The sequence below is a fragment of the Malaclemys terrapin genome, chromosome 23, assembly GCF_027887155.1.
Source record: "Malaclemys terrapin pileata isolate rMalTer1 chromosome 23, rMalTer1.hap1, whole genome shotgun sequence".
Classification (NCBI taxonomy): Eukaryota; Metazoa; Chordata; order Testudines; family Emydidae; genus Malaclemys; species Malaclemys terrapin.
In genome coordinates, this window is record NC_071527.1 from 6108036 (window position 1) to 6127658 (window position 19623).

Genomic DNA, 19623 nt, shown 5'->3' on the forward strand with positions numbered 1-19623 from the left:
AAAGGTGCTTGCCCACGGTCACACAGGAAGGCAGTAGCGGAATCAGGATTTGAACTCAGGTTGGCTGAGTGACTCAGCTAGTGTACCTGGTGTTCAGGCAAACATCTTTTTGTGAGGCAGCCAGGTGCTGGGGTGATAGGCCCGGTGTAGAAACGTAGATAGATAATTCGAGGCAGGTTAGACAGAATAGAATAGATAGATGAGAGACCTGGAATCAAGTAGCTACATCAATATAGATCCTGAGATTAGACAGATAGACGAGTATGTCTTTAACTCAAGACCAGATGCCTTCCTGAAAGACGTGCATTAGCCAAACACAAGTTATTGCTGTCAACAGAGGGGTAAATCGGTGAAATGCCTGTGATTTCCAGGTCAGACTAGATAATCTAACGGTCCCTTCTGGCTTTAAATGCTACGAATCTATGACTCTGTGTATGGAGATAGAAATAGATAGATGGATGTGGGTCTTGATATTAGATAAAATTTTAGATTAGATAGATGGGAGAATATGGGGATCATAGATAGAAGGGGTGTAAGGGATTAGATAGAGGGGGTGTATGGGGATGGATGGATAGATTGGATAAATAGACAGGGTGTCTGGGGATAGATAGAGGGGGTCTTTGGGGGTAGATAGATAGAGGGGGTGTATGGGAATGGATGGATAGATAGATAGACGGGGTGTCTGGGGATAGATAGAGGGGGTCTTTGGGGGTAGATAGATAGAGGGGGTGTATGGGAATGGATGGATAGATAGACGGGGTGTTTGGGGATAGATAGAGGGGGTCTTTGGGGGTAGATAGATAGAGGGGGTGTATGGGGATGGATGGATAGATAGACGGGGTGTTTGGGGATAGATAGAGGGGGTCTTTGGGGGTAGATAGAGGGGGAGTATGGGGATGGATGGATAGATAGATAGATAGACGGGGTGTTTGGGGATAGATAGAGGGGGTCTTTGGGGGTAGATAGCTAGAGGGGGTGTATGGAAATGGATGGATAGATAGATCGATCTAAGGCCCTTGATCTGGTAAATACCTCAGTACCAGAGATCAGCTCCATTCAACCCTACAAGATGGTGCCGGGAATATGAAATGGGCAGGGCCAATATTAGAAGCAGAGAGAAATGTGACTAGTGCTACTTACTGGTGCTCATTGTCTATCCTTCCCCACTGGCCACGCAGGAAAGCTGTCTCCACAGTGCGGTACCCTGCTTCCACTTTCCCGCTAAGCATCTCCCTTAGCCGCTTCAGTGCCCATGGGCTTCAATGCAGCGTCTGTGTTTCCCCCCAAGATTGTTCCCATTTATAGCTCTCCTAGTAGTGCCCCACCCCAGCAGTAGCATCTAATCCATCTCCTCCCTAATAGACGCCCTGTAATCCATTTCCATGCCCTCCCCCTTCAGCAGCACCCCCTAGAACATCCCACCCCTCCTGACAGAATCACCCACCCCCTTTCCCGCTTTCCAGCAGCGAGAGCTGGTGCTGACAGGGTGTGTATGTCCACCCTGTTTATAGCTACGGATGCGCATGAGGACCCCAGTGGTCATTTCATGGGGATTTCTTTCGCCTGTATGACTCCCCCGTGGGAATCAGGGTGGGTGTTTGTAGCATTGGAGCACTGACTCTGCCTCTCTATAGGAATCAGGGACAAGGGCAAGATGGGACTTAATTCTCTTTGCCTCTTACATTCTAGGGCGAAGCTGGATCCCCGGGTGAGAATGGTTCTCCTGGTCCCATGGTGAGTACGAGCCTCCCCATTATTATTATTTATATTATAGCAATGCCTGGGGGTGGGCCCATTGTGCCAGGTGCTGTACAAACCTCAGCCGAGGTCAGGGCCCCGTTGTATCAGGTGCTGTACAAACCTCAGCCGAGATCAGGGCCCCGTTTTGCTGGGCGCTGTACAAACCTCAGCCGAGATCAGGGCCCCGTTTTGCTGGGCGCTGTACAAACACAGAATGCGAGACAGGCCCTGTCCCAAAGAGCTTAGACAAAGGGAGGGAATGGTAATGACTTGCCCAGGATAACCCTCTAATCCCGACATCCCCGTACACCTGATGTTTCTCTTTCGGGTAACTCTGCTCTGATTGTTATTGTCTGTTTGGGCAACAAAATGGCAGATGAATTTTTATGTGGATAAGTGCAAAGTAATGCACATTGGAAAAAATAATCCCAACTATACATACCAAATGATGGGGTCTAAATTAGTTGTTACCCTTCAAGAAAGAGATCTTGGAGTCGTGGAGAGTTCTCTGAAAACATCCGCTCAATGGGCAGCGGCCGTCAAAAAAGCGAACCGAATGTAGGGAACCATTAGGAAAAGGACAGATAATAAAACAGAAAATGTCATAATGCCACTATAGAAATCCATGGTACACCCACGCCTTGAATACTGTGTGCAGTTCTGGTCTCTTCATATCAAAAAAGATATATTAGAATTGGAAAAGGTGCAGAGAAGGGCAACAAAAATGGTTAGGGGGCTGGAGCAGCTTCCGCATGAGGGGATATTAAAAAAATTGGGTCTGTTCATCGTAGAAAAGAGACAACACAGGGGGGATATGATAGAGGTCTATGAAATCATGAATGGTTTAGAAAAAGTGACTAGGGAAGTATTATTTACCCCTTCACATAACACAAGAACCAGGGATCTCCCAATGAAATTATTAGGCAGGAGGTTTAAAACAAACAAAAGGAAGTCCTTCTTCACACAATGCACAGTCAACCTGTGGAACTCCTTGCCAAGGAATGTTGTGAAGCCCAAAAATATAACTGGGTTCAAAAAGAACTAGATAAGTTCCTGGAGGAAAGGTCCATCAACGGCTATTAGCCAAGGTGGTCAGGGACGCAACCCCATGCTCTGGGTTCCTTAAAACTCCAACTGCCAGAAGCTGTTTTAAGGGAATGGATGACTCAGATTTGCCCTGTTCTGTTTATTCCCCCTGAAGTGTCTGGCATTGGCTGCTGTCACAAGACAGGACACTGGGTTAGATGGACCACTGGTCTGACCCAGTATGGCCGTTCTTATCTTATTATTATTTATCACTACTGGGCTCAGCTGAGATCAGGGCCCCCTCAGACGGGTGCTGTATAAACGCAGAGTGAGATAGTCCGTGCTCAAAGACCTTAGGCCTAGATTTTTAAAAGTATTTAGCTGTTGCTGCACTCAGCGTCCCGATGCCTAAATGATTTAGAAGCCTAAATCTCATTTTTAAAAGGAATTTAGGCACTTAGAAAAAAAATCTGGGCTTTAAAGTCCAGACAAGAGGGGAAACTGAGGCACAGAGCTGACTTGCCCACGGTCACGTGACAGGCCCAGAAATAGAACCCACGTGTCCCGATTCCCTGGCCAGTGATCTAGCCATTGGACAAGCCTGCCTCTGTTAATATTTGCATGGATATTTGTAACAATCCTGTGCTGAGAAGGGCAAAGGGGCAGGGCCCGGATCTCTTCAGTCCCGCCCAATGTCTCCCGCATCACAGAAAAGCAGCCCCAAACCAGCTCTCACTGTCGGCCGGAGGTTTGGCACTCACTAGACATGAAGCACATCTGGCTGGTTAAAGCGTTCTCACATCTCAGCCCCAGGGCAGGATAGCTGTCTGTTCTGCTGCCAGAGTCACAACACGAAGGCTGGGTCACGGCCTGATTTTCATTTAGGTTACGGCTGCAATGTAAACCTGGGTTTATAATTGCTGGACCCGGATCTCACAGCCGTGCGAATGCGTCCACCCTGCGCTACACAGACGTTCAGACTGAGCTCTGCGGCTTGACCTGCATCTACACTGCAAAATGACTGGCTTTCGAACTGAGCCACAGTGGGTCTCGGGCTCTAACTCACCCTCCTAGCAGGATCTTGGGACCCAGGTCCTGAGTGCTTGTCGACCCGAATCAGGCTGACGCGTGTGTGGACGAAAGCGGGGCTTGGGCTCAAATCCTGAGACAGACCCCAGGCTTAATGTGTAGACATTCTGAGAGCACCCCGTGCACAGGCCAATGTAAAGCTGATGTAAATGCTCTGCGCTGGCCCTGCTCCCAGCCCCACAGAATAGGGGCTGAAGTGGGAGATGTGGCTGGAGAACCCTGCATTATGGCTACTGTCAGCTTTCCACGCCAGTGGGAGGCAATGGGAAGCAGAGCGAAAGCTAGAGCAACCCCAAGGCTGCTTGAACGTATACCAGGGTCACAGCTCCAGAATAGGAGTGCAAAGGGTGCTTTGAGGTGTAGGAAATGAGGATCAGGCTTAGCCGGATTTCTTTGATGCACCCTTTATAGTTCATTCTGATGTAACTAAAACGGCGCTGCGCCTTGGAGTTTGAGAGCACACAAAAGGTTTGCGACGAGAGGACTGGAATAAGACAAGCCTAATCATTTTCATTGCTGTTTTCCAGGGGCCCCGTGGTCTCCCAGGCGAAAGAGGACGTCCCGGCTCATCCGGTGCGGCTGTGAGTATTAAACTTTCCTTCCATACTGCCTGCTCTTCCCCGCCCGTGCAGCCAAATGCTGTGCAATAGGTGTATAACAAACCAGGACAATCATAGTAACTAACCACCGTCATTATAATTCCCTGCAACTCCTCCCACACAGCGAAACATCCTCTGCTCCCTCTCAGGGAAGGGATCTGGTCCCTGAGTTGCACAATACCGCTACTTTGGGGAGAGCTAGTTGGGAAATTATTCTTTTTCCCTATGAGAAATTTTGACAAAACAATCATTTTTTTTCCTTTCCATTAGAACAATCTCCGGTTATTGTCAAAAAGCCCTAAAACCAAAATATTTTGGTTTAAAAATGTTTAGTTGTGGGGGAGGGTTCCACAAAAATTTGCAAGAAAATGGACAATTTTCGGGGGGAAGTTGCATCAAAAAATGCCATTTCTCATTGCGGTGGAAAAATTGCAATCAGCACTAATCACGGGGGCCCCTCTTCTGCCCTGAATGAGTGGGAAACTCTTTAATACTTTAGACAAGAGAAGAATCCTGGTCAATCCCAGGTCCGAAATAACCAAATATAATCTCCTTCCAAAATGACACTGCAAGCTCCTATTGGCATTACCCAGGTCAGATTTCCAAAGTGTTCACCTCCCACTTAGACAGCAAAATGAGCGGCTGGTTTTTGAAAAGACCCAAGCACGCTGGATGCATGTTGGTTGCTGAGTGCTCTTGAAAATCGGGTGTGACCCCGTTCCTCCATTTGTGTCACTTCCTTGCAAAGAGCCCCCCTCTTTTGATTGGTTATTCATCTTTAAGTCCTACCCTCCAGTTAATTACTCAATTTAGCCACGCCTCCATGTTGTTGTCATGGCGAAATCCTAGAAAGAGGCAACACAGACATTCCAAGAGAGAATATATATATATTTATTTAAGTTCTGATTTGCGGGGGGGTGTGGGGGGGTTGTTTCTTGTTCTGCATAAAGCGACAGACCATGCTGACAGTGGGAGCACATTGGAATTAAACGGCTTCTGCTGTTATCAGTTTCTTTAACAACACTATAGATTATAGGGTAAAATTTTCAAAGGTGCCAAGGTGATTTTTTTCCATTTTCAAAAGTGATGTTGACACTTAGGAGCCCAAGTTATATTGGAAGTTGGTGGGATTTAGACTCCTCAGTGTCTAAAGCACTCCAGAAAATGGAACTTAGGCTCCTAAGTCACTGAGGTGCTTCGGACATTTTTATCTTTAGTCTTTAGCTCTCATTGTTCTACTCGGCTACGCCTGCGAAGGTGTCCATTGAATAAGGGACTACCACAGGCATCCCTCTAGAGCAGGGGTGGGCAAACTTTTTGGCCTGAGGGCCACATCGGGAAATAGAAATTGTATGATGGGCCATAAATGCTCACAAAATTGGGGTTGGGGTGCAGGAGGGGGTGAGGGCTCCGGCTGGGGGGCGGGCTCTGGGGTGGGGCTGGGGATGAGGGGTTTGGGGTGCAGGAGGGTGATCCGGGCTGGGATCAAGGGGTTTGGAGGGCGGGAGGGGGATCAGGCTGGGGCAAGGGGTTGGGGTGTGGGGAGAGGCTCAGGGGTGCAGGCTCCGAGCGGCGCTTACCTCAAGCGGCTCCCGGAAGCAGTGGCATGTCCCCCCTACGGCTCCTAAGCGGAAGCGCGGCCAGGCGGCTCTGCACACTGCCCCATCCGCAGGCACCCCCGACACAGCTCCCATTGGAGCACCAGAGGGGGCCACTGGTGTGCGTAGGAGCCGGAGCAGGGCCATGCCGCAGCTTCCGGGAGCCGCGTGTAGCGGCCCCCAACCCAGCACTCCAGCTGGAGCGCCAGAGCGGGACCGAGCCGCGTGGTGCGGCCCCCGACCCAGCTCCCCAGCAAGAGCTCGGAGGCCAGCTTCAAACGGATCCAGCCCATGGGCCGTAGTTTGCCCAGCCCTGCTCTAGAGTGAGAGGATTCCCAGTAAAGTCCAGTTACGCCGCTGGCATCTTGGTCCTAAGCAGATGTTCAGGCTGAGATTTTCAGTCACTTAGTGGGGATTTGGATGGCTGGTTCCCATTAAAATTCACAGGCAATTGGAGCAACAGGCCCCCTAAGCAAGATCTGCGAACAGCTGGCTGGCCTGATCTCCCTCCCAAGGGATGGTTTCTCTCTCCTCTCAAGCAATTCATTGGTGAATTTCCACCCCCTTCTGGCAGCTCGGGGCTTTGCAAATATTAAGGACAATCCTGTTGCAAGGGTCTGTCCTGGCAGAGACCAATTTCCAGCAGGGAGGGAATACTGTGTTCTGTGGACTAGCGATGAGGGTGGGCTTTGTGCAGTGCATTGCCCCATGAATCATGCTGTCCTGCAGTGAGCTGCATCCCACTGCTTGCTTTGCTTGTTTGCTGTGCTGGGGTTCAGGCCGCCCAGTGGAGGCATGTGCTGCATTGCCTCAGATCGTATTACAGCGGGGCAACATGGTGTTGCATCGGCCTTCCACCTCACAGTGACCGGAGCTAGAGGGCTGCAGGAGAGAGTGTAGGGACATGCACTGGGCTGCAGAAATTAGAGTTCATCGGGCTGCAGCTGGCTGCAGGATTGAGTGCAGGGGCGTGCATCAGGCTACAGAAATCAGCGGAGGAAACTGCATTGTGCTACGCTGAGCTGCAGCAGTCAGCGAAGGGACATGCATTGTGCTGCAGTGAGCTGCAGAAGTCAGCGCAGGGACATGCATTGTGTTGCAGTGAGATGCAGGAGGTAGTGCAGAAACATGCATTGTGTTGCAGTGAGATGCAGGAGGTAGTGCAGAAACATGCATTGTGTTGCAGTGAGATGCAGGAGGTAGTGCAGGGACATGCATTGTGTTGCAGTGAGATGCAGGAGGTAGTGCAGGGACATGCATTGTGTTGCAGTGAGATGCAGGAGGTAGTGCAGGGACATGCATTGTGTTGCAGTGAGATGCAGGAGGTAGTGCAGAGACATGCATTGCATTGCAGTGAGATGCAGGAGGTAGTGCAGGGACATGCATTGTGTTGCAGTGAGATGCAGGAGGTAGTGCAGGGACATGCATTGTGGTGCAGTGAGGTGCAGGAGGTAGTGCAGGGACATGCATTGTGGTGCAGTGAGGTGCAGGAGGTAGTGCAGGGACATGCATTGCATTGCAGTGAGCTGCAGGAATCAGCGCAGGGACATGCATTGTGGTGCAGTGAGGTGCAGGAGGTAGTGCAGGGACATGCATTGTGTTGCAGTGAGATGCAGGAGGTAGTGCAGGGACATGCATTCTGGTGCAGTGAGGTGCAGGAGGTAGTGCAGGGACATGCATTGTGCTGCAGTGAGCTGCAGGAATCAGCGCAGGGACATGCATTGCATTGCAGTGAGATGCAGGAGGTAGTGCAGGGACATGCATTGTGTTGCAGTGAGATGCAGGAGGTAGTGCAGGGACATGCATTGTGGTGCAGTGAGGTGCAGGAGGTAGTGCAGGGACATGCATTGTGCTGCAGTGAGCTGCAGGAGTCAGCGCAGGGACATGCATTGTGCTGCAGTGAGGTGCAGGAGGTAGTGCAGGGACATACATTGTGTTGCAGTGAGATGCAGGAGGTAGTGCAGGGACATACATTGTGTTGCAGTGAGATGCAGGAGGTAATGCAGGGACGTGCATTGTGTTGCAGTGAGGTGCAGGAGGTAGTGCTGGGACATGCACTGGCAAGCACCTTGCTGCACAACTGGCAGCATTGCCCTGTGTAGTGTCAGATTGTGTCGGGCCTCCTGGTTTGCAACAACAAGATGCACTGGGTTCCCTCAGGCTGCGTGTGCTTCACCACAGCGACTCCCATTAGATTGCAATGAGCTGAATGTCCTTCAGAGCCATGTAAGCTGGTGTTTTCAATGGGCCTAAGAGCTTACGCACCCAAGTCCCATTAAAAGCCGCTGCAAGATAGGCCCCTAACACCCCTCAGTCGTGGGTAACTCTGCCCTGGCTCCACTGGGAGGCTCAGGAGCTGCTAATGAGCTCTCCCAATGCTTCAGCCCCTGGCCGTGCACCATGTCTGCCTGACATGACCAACCCTGACATCTCCCCGGGCCCCTGACGCAGGCCCTCTGCTTGCAGGCTACAGGGAGGTGCTGTCTTCTTCAAGGTCATGGGTATATTGTGCCATGGGGAGCGGATCCCTGCCTGGAGTATGCAATAAGCGTGAAACTCAGCCCTGGGTAGAGGGCCTGGGGCCAGGCCTAGACACCCAGCGAAGCCCTGGGAAGCCAGGTCAGCTTACCTGTGGCACTCAGGGGGAGTGAATTCTCTCCTGAGCAACACAGCAAGGCCGAGCTCCATTTTCAGCATGGTAAGAAGAGTAAAGTTCTGTCCCTTCGCTAATGAAACGTGCTCGAGAGCTATCGCAGTGTGCTCGATGCGAGAGGGAAGCAGGCCCCTTATCTGCAGTGGAAGGGTCAGGCACAGGCACCTGGCTTTGGAAAGACTCTGCATATTTAGGAAGTGTTTAGGGACGGGCACCCTGTGCAGGGCTGATCAAAGGCCGATACAGGAGCTCTCTGTGTTGCATAGAAAAATTGGAGGTACAGGCGCTCTGTGTATTGTTTAGCCGATCTGAGCGTTGCATAGGAAAGCAGTAGGTGTGTTGCTCAGCAAAGCTGCAGACACAGGCGCTTTCTGCGTCGCATGGAAGAGGTGTAGCTACAGGCGAGCTGTGCAAAGCTGCAGACACAGGCGCTTTCTGCGTCGCATGGAAGAGGTGTAGCTACAGGCGAGCTGTGCATTGCTCAGCAAAGCTGCAGACACAGGCGCTTTCTGCGTCGCATGGAAGAGGTGTAGCTACAGGCGAGAGCTGTGCAAAGCTGCAGACACAGGCGCTTTCTGCGTCGCATGGAAGAGGTGTAGCTACAGGCGAGCTGTGCATTGCTCAGCAAAGCTGCAGACACAGGCGCTTTCTGCGTCGCATGGAAGAGGTGTAGCTACAGGCGAGCTGTGCAAAGCTGCAGACACAGGCGCTTTCTGCGTCGCATGGAAGAGGTGTAGCTACAGGCGAGCTGTGCAAAGCTGCAGACACAGGCGCTTTCTGCGTCGCATGGAAGAGGCGTAGCTACAGGCGAGCTGTGCATTGCTCAGCAAAGCTGCAGACACAGGCGCTGCAGTACCCGGTGGGCCCGTTGTGCCTGGACAAGTTTCCTATATTTTCTCATAAGTCCCCAAGGCTTCCAGCTGTCAGCTGGTAACATAGCGTAGCATAAAATCCCCCCCACCTCCATTTGCTGAGCACATGAAAGCCCCTGGAATGGCTGGGAAGTTCGGCAAGAGATTTTGGCCCCAACCCCTGATTCCTGCATGGTGCCTGTTGAGCGCCTTGAAGCTGATGAAGAGCCAGCGAAGATACTTTGGTATCATACCGATAAGGGTGGGTGAACTTGGGGGAGCCCTGCCATCCCCCTGATAGCCCCAGCCCGATGGGAGTTAAGTGCCTAAATACCTTTGAGGGCCTGGGCCAAAATTTCATCTGCCGCCTGGTGGGCCACATGCATCTTTGAAACAGCTGTTGCTGGCATCTGTTAGTGTCAACGTTACACCAAGGTCTGTAACATAAACCATCCACACCTGGCCAATCCAGGCTGGTGTGGAATTCAGCATCAGTGTGAACTGAGACTTTGGTACCCAGGACACAGCCCGGACCGCGTCAGCCTTCGCTGACAATCTCTGTGTTGCCAACTCTGGCAATTTCATTGTGATATTTTGTGGTTTTCTGAAAGCCCCAGCTCCTGGAGTCATGGGAATAGGAGAGACGCTCAGCTTTCACTTTAAAAAAAAGCAGCAAGATTCTAGCCAGCCTGGTTGCAGAGAAAAGCTTTAAAACATGATCCCAGTGCAAAATAAACCGGAAGACAAAGAAAAAGACCCAGAATTCATCATTTTTAAGCCAATCTCATCTTTTTGAGGCCTAACTTTTGACAGCTCAATGTTTAGGGCTGGCAATTCTAGATCCTTAGGGGGGTTGGTTTGCTACATCGACAGACCCACAGAGCCAGACTGGAAAGAGCTTCTTGGGCCCAGATCTGCAGTGCAGTACCCAGCCCCCAGCTAACACAGGGATGTTTTTCACAATAAAGGGCTTTTGTCCAGCCCAGGGCTCCTCCTGCTTCTCCGTGGCCTAGTAAAGCAGATCTAAGTCTGAAGAAATGTTTCCTGGCATTGCAGGCTTTCATCTCATTTCCTCCTTATGCCCCCTCTCCTCTGGGTAATGAATTCCTCACGGCAAGGCTCCGCGGATACTTTTTCAGCTGTGTGTTTAAGCACAGCACGGCTGCTCCCCAGACACATCAAAAGCCTGATTCCGCTCTCCGTGCGCGCTGGTGTCAAGCCAGCGGCAGTGGACTTCCTCCAAGACCAGGAGGGCTCCCCTTTCTTGATCCCCTGTAGTGCGTCTGGCGCTTTCGCAGCGGCTGCCTGGTGCAGGAAAGGAACAATGGCTGCTCGGTCTTGTGCTTCACTGTGGACTAGCGGCTTGCAGGGGGATGCTGAAATCCATGCTCAGTCTAGCCCGGTTTGAGGTAGACGGGCCAGATGCTGAGAACCAGGAGTACAGAAGTCAGTGGAGTGACTCCAATGTGCAAACACTGGTCGAGGTGAAACTGGAATCAGGCCCTCGGAGTGTAAAAGAGCAACTGCTGTAAACTGGTGCATTACCCACTAGACCACACTGTCTTACCTGTTAGCTAGTCACGTGTCATGTCACTTATTAAGGAGGCTCTCTCTTTTGACTCCAGTTGCCTTGCTTCCACAGGGTGCTCGTGGCAACGATGGTCTCCCTGGCCCAGCCGGTCCCCCTGTAAGTACTTTGTTTTCTGTGTATTACCTCTTCTAAAATGACAGTCTTTGCACAGGACCGTTTTGCTGAAAACTGTCTCATTGTGTGTGTTTTAGATGGTCAGAAATATTTTTTAAAATGGGCCCCGGCCCGTGTACCCTGGGCTCCCTCCACATCACGTCCTAAGCGCAGGAGCACCAGTTATTAGTTATCGTTTGTATTGTGGTAGCACCTCTCAGCCCCAGCCCTGGCCCCAGGGCCCCGTTGTGCCAGGCACTGTACAAACACAGAACAAAACACCGGGGCCTGTCCCGAAGAGATCACCCACCCCCAATAAGACAGAAAACATCACACACACGCACTCCCTCCAGCAATTGCCCACCTCTCTTCCCCCCAGCAGAGTACAGGAATTGGATGGTATCCCCTTAAATCCCCTCCAGTGGTGCTCACCGTGTTCTGTGCGGGTCTCCAGCAATGTGAGCTGTAGGAGGAGAGCCCCCTGTGACAGTTCCCCCCGCCAGGAGATTGTCACTAGTCTGCTGCACTTGTGCTGCTAAGGGGTAGGGACTGATTGCTGCTAGCTCTGGGCTGGTGCATACCCCATGTCTGGTACACTTCCCTTGGTAGTGCCCCTGCGAGGCCCACCTGTCTAGACCATGCAACTCAGCTGTCCTGAGTCCCTCTAGTGGCCTATACTCGTCCCCTGGAGCTCCCCCCTCATGGGCCCTCTGGTTTAGATTTTAACCCTCTGGGGACCATGCAACACGCCCCACCCCTCCCGACCCGATAAGGAACCCTTTGTCTGTGCTTTTGTGGGCTTCAAACCACCCACCGTCCCCAAATGGCAGCATCCTGCCTGATCTTTGAATTTGGACTTTGCTGCTCTTCCTTGTGGGCCGACTATAACTTCTGTTTCTCTCTGCCCAGGGACCCGTCGGCCCCTCCGGAGCTCCTGGATTCCCTGGTGGCCCAGGCTCTAAGGTAGGTGATGAGTCTCCGGCAGACACTTCTCACATAGCTGAGCGCGGAGCCGGCCAGAAATCCCCTCCTCCGGCATTTTTGCAAGCATCAGTGAAAATCCACTGAGCGCTTCAGTTCCTCCGCTCACCTCCAGCCTGACATGTATTTTCAGGGTCACCTGCTGGAGCAGTGAGCAAAGATGGGATGGGAAGGAGTGAGTGTGAAAGGAGAGAAAGAGAGAAAGAAAAAAGAAAGAATGGGAGGAGAGTGAATGACAGAAAGAATGAATGAGAAAGAGAGAGAAAAGATGGGGGGAAATGTCAGAAAGAAAGGAAGGAAGAGTGAGACGAGAGAAAGAATGGGCAAAGAAAGAGAAAAACAAAGAAAAAATGGAAGAGAAACTGAATGAAAAAGAAAGAATGAATGAGAAAAGAGACAAAGAAAAGGAGACAAAAAAATGGAAAAAGAAGGAGAAAAAAGGGAAGAAGAAAGAGTGGGAAAGAGAGAGATAAGGAGAGGGAGCAGGAGAAAGAGCAGAATTAAAAACAGAGCGAGGGAAAGAAAAAAGGCAGGTGAGTCTAGGGAGTAAACCGGGGCTCGACCCTGGAAAATGCTGAGCGCTCCGGCCCCTAACAGAACGCGCACTTTGCTTTAAGCACGTGCGGCAATCGCACGAACTCCAACGGGACCCATTCGCGGGTTTATAGTGCATCTCGGGTTTAACGGCTTTGCGGGCTCAGGCTCGAGCCCCTGCTTAAACAAATAAAGAGTCAATCCAGCTGAAAAATGACCACCCAGAGGGCCAGGACAATCTGAAAAGAGGCAGCCCCCGCCCTCCAGATTTCCCAATGCCACCTCCATCCAGTCCAGGGGCACCCCCATAAGTCCTATCTCCCCCCCCCCACATGTCCCAGCCTGGTGATTTCTTTAATCAGATGCATGGGATATTTCCCTGGGACTCCCCCCTGCAGGAGTCTGGCTGGGAGGCATGTGGCATTTGGCTCCTGGCTGCTATTCTCACCCAGGGCTGGTTTCCCCAGTTACCAGACAGCACAGGGCACCACGGAGATGCAGTCCTGGAGAGGCAGACAATGGCACTCATCGGAGGAGATTGAAAGACATATGATCTCCCCCTCCCCGATGCAGCTGGGGGGCGGATGAGAGCAGAGAGCTGCGTTTGAAGTTTGTTTATTCAGCTCCGGGTCTTTTAATCCCAAGAGGAGAGAATTTATTGAAAAAAATCAATAAATCCCCAAGTAAAAGCAAAGCCGCCGTGGCGGGTTGGGACCGGGGCTAGTGCAGGCTCAAGGTATGTGTGGAGGGAGGCTGCGATTTTCCAAAATCTTAGCAATCTTTTCCAAAAACGTAGCAATTTTGGCTGCCTGGTGTGAGATCCCCTAAAGAGGCCTGGGCTTCCGAGGGCGGGTCCCTCAGCACTTGCTGGAAATCAGGCTTCTTGAATGGGGTCTCCAGTTGGGGTCCCCGAAATCACCAGCCACTTTGGAAAATCGTGGCCCCAAATCCTCCCAAAGAGACAGAGGAAAGACACTCATAAGTCCTTGTGCTGGGAGGGGATTCCTTCCTGCATTGACATTTCTTTAGAAAGGTTCACCCACACACACCGCCCCCTAGGCTGCTGTATCATGAGTGACCGGAGACACTAGGCTGGGAAGTATATAGACACCCCACTGAGATCAGAGCCACACCGTGCTGGGCACTGCCCAGACAGACCCTGACCAGATGAGCTCACAGTTTGCGTAGACCGAGGGTGGGAGGGGAAAGTGACTTGCACAGGGTCACGCAACCCGTCAGTGGCAGAGGTCAGGCATAGAGGCATCACCCACTAAGCCACGCTTCCTCTCCCGTTTACAGGCTGTTCCACTTTTTAACTGGACAGAGCATCTAGCCCCATCCACATGGAAACCTCCTGGGACAGGGTGGGTCAAACAGGATGGCATGTAGGCATTGTATCTCCGCTGTGGGATTCTGCTTTCTTTATCCCTTTTCCTTTTCCCTTCGCAGGGGGAAGCTGGCCCCACTGGCGCTCGAGGCCCTGAGGGTGCCCAAGGCCCCAGAGGTGAATCTGGCACTCCCGGCTCCCCCGGACCTTCAGGGGCACCCGTAAGTAACTTGCCCCTTTCTGCCGCGGTAGAGGGGGGTTCTAGCCGGGGGGGCTCTTGTGCTTAATTGCCCCCAAGCCTTCAAGGGGGGTGAGGGCTATAATCACAGAGAAAGGAGAAAGCCCACCCAGGTGATGAGTTACCTGAAGAACCCCTGTCCCTCGGGAGCACAGGGTTCCCGCCCAGTTTAATGCCTCCAAACACGACCCCCTTCTGGTGTCGTATCTCTTCTCCTGCCCTAGGCAGCCAGCCTCATTTGGCCTCATGCTCACTCCCACTATGAGTGATACAGGGAGTATTAACTTCATTTTACCAGTGGGGAAACTGAGGCACACCGGCCTTGAAGGCCCAGATCTTCAAAGGTATTTAGGTCCCTAATTCCCACCAGATCAAAGGGAGTTAGGGGCCTAAATACCTTTGAGGATCTGGCACGAGGTGACACAGGAAGAGCGCTATCCACTAGGCCATCCTTCCTCCTCCGTTAGCATCCCTGATCTCTTCCCCCTGCATTGTGGCAGGAGTCACCCCTCCCACCATCAACCGTGCAATCTAGATCCAGCTTCCGTTCCTTTCCTTTCCTTTCCAGCTTCCATTACCTGAACTGTCCCTCCAGGGCCTCAATATGTATTTAGCCCTGCCTTTCCCCTGCTGCAGCTGCAGCCTATCAGGGCTTGCTCCGGCCCCTCCAGCTGTTCGTCTGATTGACACCTGTCACTGCAAGCGTTAGCCTTAGTCACAGCCCTCTTAGCCTTTCCCCAGAGGGGAATTTGTTGAGTAATTCTCCCCCTGTTGAATTCCCTCCTGTTTCTTTGGTGGAAGCTACAACAGTTCCCCATAGGATCTCCCTGGCCCACTGGAAAGGGATTTGCTAGTCGCTCATTGATCTTCTCCTTGCTTCTAGGGTAACCCTGGAACTGACGGCATCCCTGGCGCTAAAGGATCAGCTGTGAGTAGGACTTGGCCTTGACGCCCAAGGGGAAGTGGGGAATTCAGTGGGGTGGACGGAGCCTGAATTCAGTGGGGTGGACAGAGCAAAGGGGGGGGGGCGGGTTTCGAGTCACCTTGGCCCAGCTCAGCGGGTACATCCGCCCCTGCCGTGGGAATTAATGCCGCATGGATATGCTGAGCCAAGGGAGGTGGTGGATTCTCAGCTGCAGGGCGAGGGGACGGCTGGACCCTTTGCTTGTATCTCCTGACCACTGCCTGCTCTGTGCTGTCAACAGGGCGCTCCTGGAATTGCTGGTGCCCCCGGCTTCCCTGGGCCACGTGGGCCTCCCGGGCCTCAAGGTGCAACTGGGCCTCTGGGTCCCAAAGGTCAGACGGTAAGAACCTGGGGGAGCAGGTCTGTAGCAGGGGACGTGTTCGCAGAGCACAAAGAAATGCCGCGTCCCCCTTCCATACACCACTGCCTCCCCCACCAGTGCTGACCCCCCTCGATGCCACAGCCTCCCCCCTGTGCCAACCCCCACCAACGCCATAGCCTCCCCCCGGTACCAACCCCCCGATGCCACAGCCTCCCCCCAGTGCCGACCCCCTCCCCACGATGCCACAGCCTCCCCCCCAGTGCTGACCCCCCTCCCCACAACACCACAGCCTCCCCCCGGTGCCAACTCCCCCGACGCCACAGCCTCTCCCTGGTGCTGCCCCCCCCACGCCACAACCTCCCCCCGGGCCACATTCTCGTCCCACTGCCACCTTCCCCTCTCACAGACTGCAGATTCCACCTGCCAGACGCCGCACATGATGCCTCTTACCCTTCCCTTTGCCACAAATTCTGCCCTGGGCTGCTGTCCCAGGCCATGTGCCCCAGATCCCCCTCCCCCTGCCATGTGCCCTGGGGAAAGGGATCAGCGTACATCATCGGATACTTCAGGGTGTGCAAACACCGCTCCCTTGGAAATCCACACCTGAGCGGCATTCACGGCCTGCGGAGACGTACCTGGACGGGCGTGTGGGACGATGAGTGACGAGCTCTCTCTTTCTCTGCAGGGAGACCCTGGCATTGCAGGCTTCAAAGGCGAACAAGGCCCCAAAGGTGAATCTGTGAGTATCCAGCAGACCAGCTCGAATGTGATCTATGGTCTGAAGAATTCCTATGATTTACAGTCACGGGCCATCCAGTGCGAACCCAGCGGTGGGCAGTTGTGCCCATGCAGATGCCCCTTAGACGTCACCCTCCAGCACACGCCCCTGAAGGTCCTCTGGGCAGGACTCTCAGGCGCTGAGCACAGAATGACAACCTTCTCCTCCCAAGCCCTGAGCAGGATACGTCCTGACCTAGTCTTGCCAGTAGACACCTAGTTAACATAGTGAGTGACAGATACTGCCCCAAAGAACCGATGGTCTAACCAGTGCAGGAGTAAACAGAGAGGAAAGGTGTTACCTAAAGTCATCAGCAGAGCCTGGAACAGAATCCAGATCTCCTGAGTTCCAGTCCAGTGCTCTAGCCAGTAGGCTGCACGGCCTCCCCGGGGTGTAGTTGGAATCCCATCCCTTGGCCGCGCTGGGGTAGCCCTCGTTCCTTCGTGCACCTGTTCCCTGCTTCACGGCACGCTTGGCAGAAGAGAGAGTCTCTCCCGCAGTTAATGAGCCTTTTCCCCTAACTGGCCCCTTGGCTAGCAAGCCCTGCAGGGCCCTCTCGCTGAGCTCACGGAAGGCAAACACTAGCCACCCTGTTGCCTTTAGCCTCTGCCTCCCAGAACTTCTCCGCTAGGCCAAGAACATTCCCTCACCACGCCATTAACCAGCCTGAATACAATGGGGCCAGATCCTCCACTGGGGTAAATCAGCTCACCTCTGGTTTTTTTGCACCAGCACAGGATCTGGCCCACCCGTGCAGGACCCTTGTGCTGAGGGGCTGTCACAAACAGTTCAGAACTGCGTCGTGCCCGTTTACATCCCCCAAAGGGGGACAATGGCCTGAGGGCTGGATATGGCCAGGGTTCCTTCTACGTTGCTATTATTAAACAACTCTGAGAGGCCCTGTCTGAGATCAGGGCCTCACGGCACTAGGGGTTGTACAGGCAGTAGTCCCTGCCCTGGGGGAGCTTGCCGTCAAAATGACCCAGACAGAGGTTAGTGGAGGAAATGGATGCAACTTGCCCAAAGTCACACAGCAGAGCTGGGAATAGAACCCTGGTCGCTTAGCTTCAAGGGCTAGACCCTACCCACTAGACCACATGCCTCAGCTGGTAGGTGATAGAGGCCATGTACCTCAGGAAGGTCCCTCGCACTGTCCTAGGCTGCGGGCGAGAGGACGGGGAAGCCTAATGCATGCTCTCCTTGTGTCCCCCCACAGGGCCCCGCAGGGCCACAGGGAGCACCCGGCCCAGCTGGCGAAGAAGGCAAGAGAGGTGGCCGTGGTGAGCCCGGTGCTGCTGGGCCTGTCGGACCCCCTGGAGAGAGAGTAAGTGCCGTCAGCATCATGCTTCCACGCTGGCGGCATCACATGCTTGGCAGCCTGGCACGGGACAGAAAGCCGGTGATAGCCACCTCGGCACGAGCCCTGGGATACGTGGGGCAACAACCCCGGGAGCCAGGGTGTAAGGCCACCCGGGGGTGAGCTGCAGGATTGGCAGCCCCGTGATGTGAGTCCATCATGGTGCAAGTCCCCGGCATTCATGGCGTGTCCGCCATTGTGGGACTCGCAGTGTAACGCCCACCCCAGGGCGAGCCCTGGACTCCCAATTCAGAGTGAGCTCAGCTACAGGTGTGTGGCTTGGGGTGGGGACTGCTGAGATCATCCATCTCCTTGGCCAGTACAGTGCCGGGAAACTAGTGGAGGAAGCGTAGTGGTACCTAATACCTTGATGCCACCCTTGTCGTCTCCTCCTTCCTAGGGCTCTCCTGGAAACCGCGGCTTCCCAGGTCAGGATGGTCTCGCTGGGCCCAAGGTGAGTGAAACCACTGCCCCTGTTCCATGAGCCAATCGTGGGGGTAGCAAATGATCTAGGGGTCACCTGCCATAGACTCAGCCTAGGCATCTTACTGTCCTGGGAGAGGCTGGACAAAAAAGGCACCTGGGTGGAATTTATTGGCAGAGGACCATCCCCTGCCCTGGGGTCTGGTGCAATCCACCCAGGAGGAGGGCCGCTCGACCAGCTGCATGACTTCTCAGCTCAGCTCGGCAACATCTGCCCCCAGAACCGTTCCTGAGCAAAAATAAGGTGACCCTAATATAAGGCACTGGGCTCTGTCCGGAGAGAGCCAACTTCGGGCCCTCTCTCAGTTCCCAGCTGTGGTTTATATATGTCCCTTCTTTCCCAGCATGCCTTGCCCCCAGGTGGGATTGCCACAGGGCTGCCCCGGTGGACTCCATTTCCCAGCCTGCCCTGCTCTCCTGGTTCTGAAGTAGAGGCTGAGAGGAGAGGGGGTTGGAGACTACAGGGATAGCATGAGATCAGTCCATTGCCCCTGACTGCTGTCTCCCAAGTACCTTTCGAGGCTGGATTGGGCTGGCTCAGAGGAGTTCCCACCCCAGTCCTTAAAGAGATGGTGCTCCTTTTTACAGGGATCAACCCAACACTTAGAAGCCTTAGTCATGTTGACTTCAGTGTGAGCCAGATTGGGGCCCTTAGCGATGACCCGTTAGCCTTGCCTGTCCCTAGCCAGACTGGTTGTGGTGCATCCTCCTGCCCCTGGTTGCCCCCTAGAACTGGGTTGGCTAACGTGCATGTCTTCCTTATCCCCGGACAGGGTGCCCCTGGCGAGCGTGGTCCCGCTGGCCTTGGGGGGCCTAAAGGAGCCACTGGTGATCCTGGACGTCCCGGAGAACCCGGCCTGCCCGGCGCTAGGGTGAGAATGAAGGGGAGATGGCATCAACTCCCAGCCAAGCTTGGCCTTGACAACTGGGACTGAAAGGGTTAAGATGTTTAGAGCAAGCAACGTTTTTTGGGGTGGGGGGGAGCAGAAATGGAACCCCAACTTCCCATGCATCTCACATGCCTCCAGAGAATCCAAGGCATCTCTCTGCTAGTGACCCACCCACAGGGCTGGCATGCAGTGCGGCAAAGAACGCCAGCTGTTTGCCCTTCAGCCAGAGTGTAAGTGGGAGCCGGCACGTGGGTACCAGTGAGGGGAAGCACTGGCTGTCAATGGGCCTGAATAAGACTTTGAGGGGGGGGGACGTCGAGAGCTGGGTTTCGGTGCCGGGCCCCTGCCCCTTGCCACGTTTCCCAGCGTTGGGTATTGCAGGTATTGTCAAAACCAGGAGGAGCCTATCACTGAAATCCCAGAGCTTTGGTTGGACCTTTTCCCTTTGCTAGCCAGCGGTTTATCACCCATATCCCATCTTCTGCACATGTAGCTCTCCCGAGGCACCA

The 19623-nt window shown here is 53.5% G+C and overlaps 1 protein-coding gene across 2 annotated transcripts in view; it reads left to right on the forward strand.

The window, feature by feature from the left end:
* Window positions 1-19623, forward strand: part of COL2A1 (collagen type II alpha 1 chain) — a 66160-nt gene that overhangs the window by 16114 nt on the left and 30423 nt on the right. For both annotated transcript variants that reach the window (XM_054013095.1, XM_054013096.1), the window contains 11 exons: window positions 1690-1734; window positions 4383-4436; window positions 11199-11243; window positions 12150-12203; window positions 14205-14303; window positions 15204-15248; window positions 15526-15624; window positions 16292-16345; window positions 17601-17708; window positions 18142-18195; window positions 18998-19096. In XM_054013095.1, coding sequence (XP_053869070.1) covers window positions 1690-1734; window positions 4383-4436; window positions 11199-11243; window positions 12150-12203; window positions 14205-14303; window positions 15204-15248; window positions 15526-15624; window positions 16292-16345; window positions 17601-17708; window positions 18142-18195; window positions 18998-19096 — 756 coding nt within the window. The remainder of the gene's footprint in view (window positions 1-1689; window positions 1735-4382; window positions 4437-11198; window positions 11244-12149; window positions 12204-14204; window positions 14304-15203; window positions 15249-15525; window positions 15625-16291; window positions 16346-17600; window positions 17709-18141; window positions 18196-18997; window positions 19097-19623) is intronic.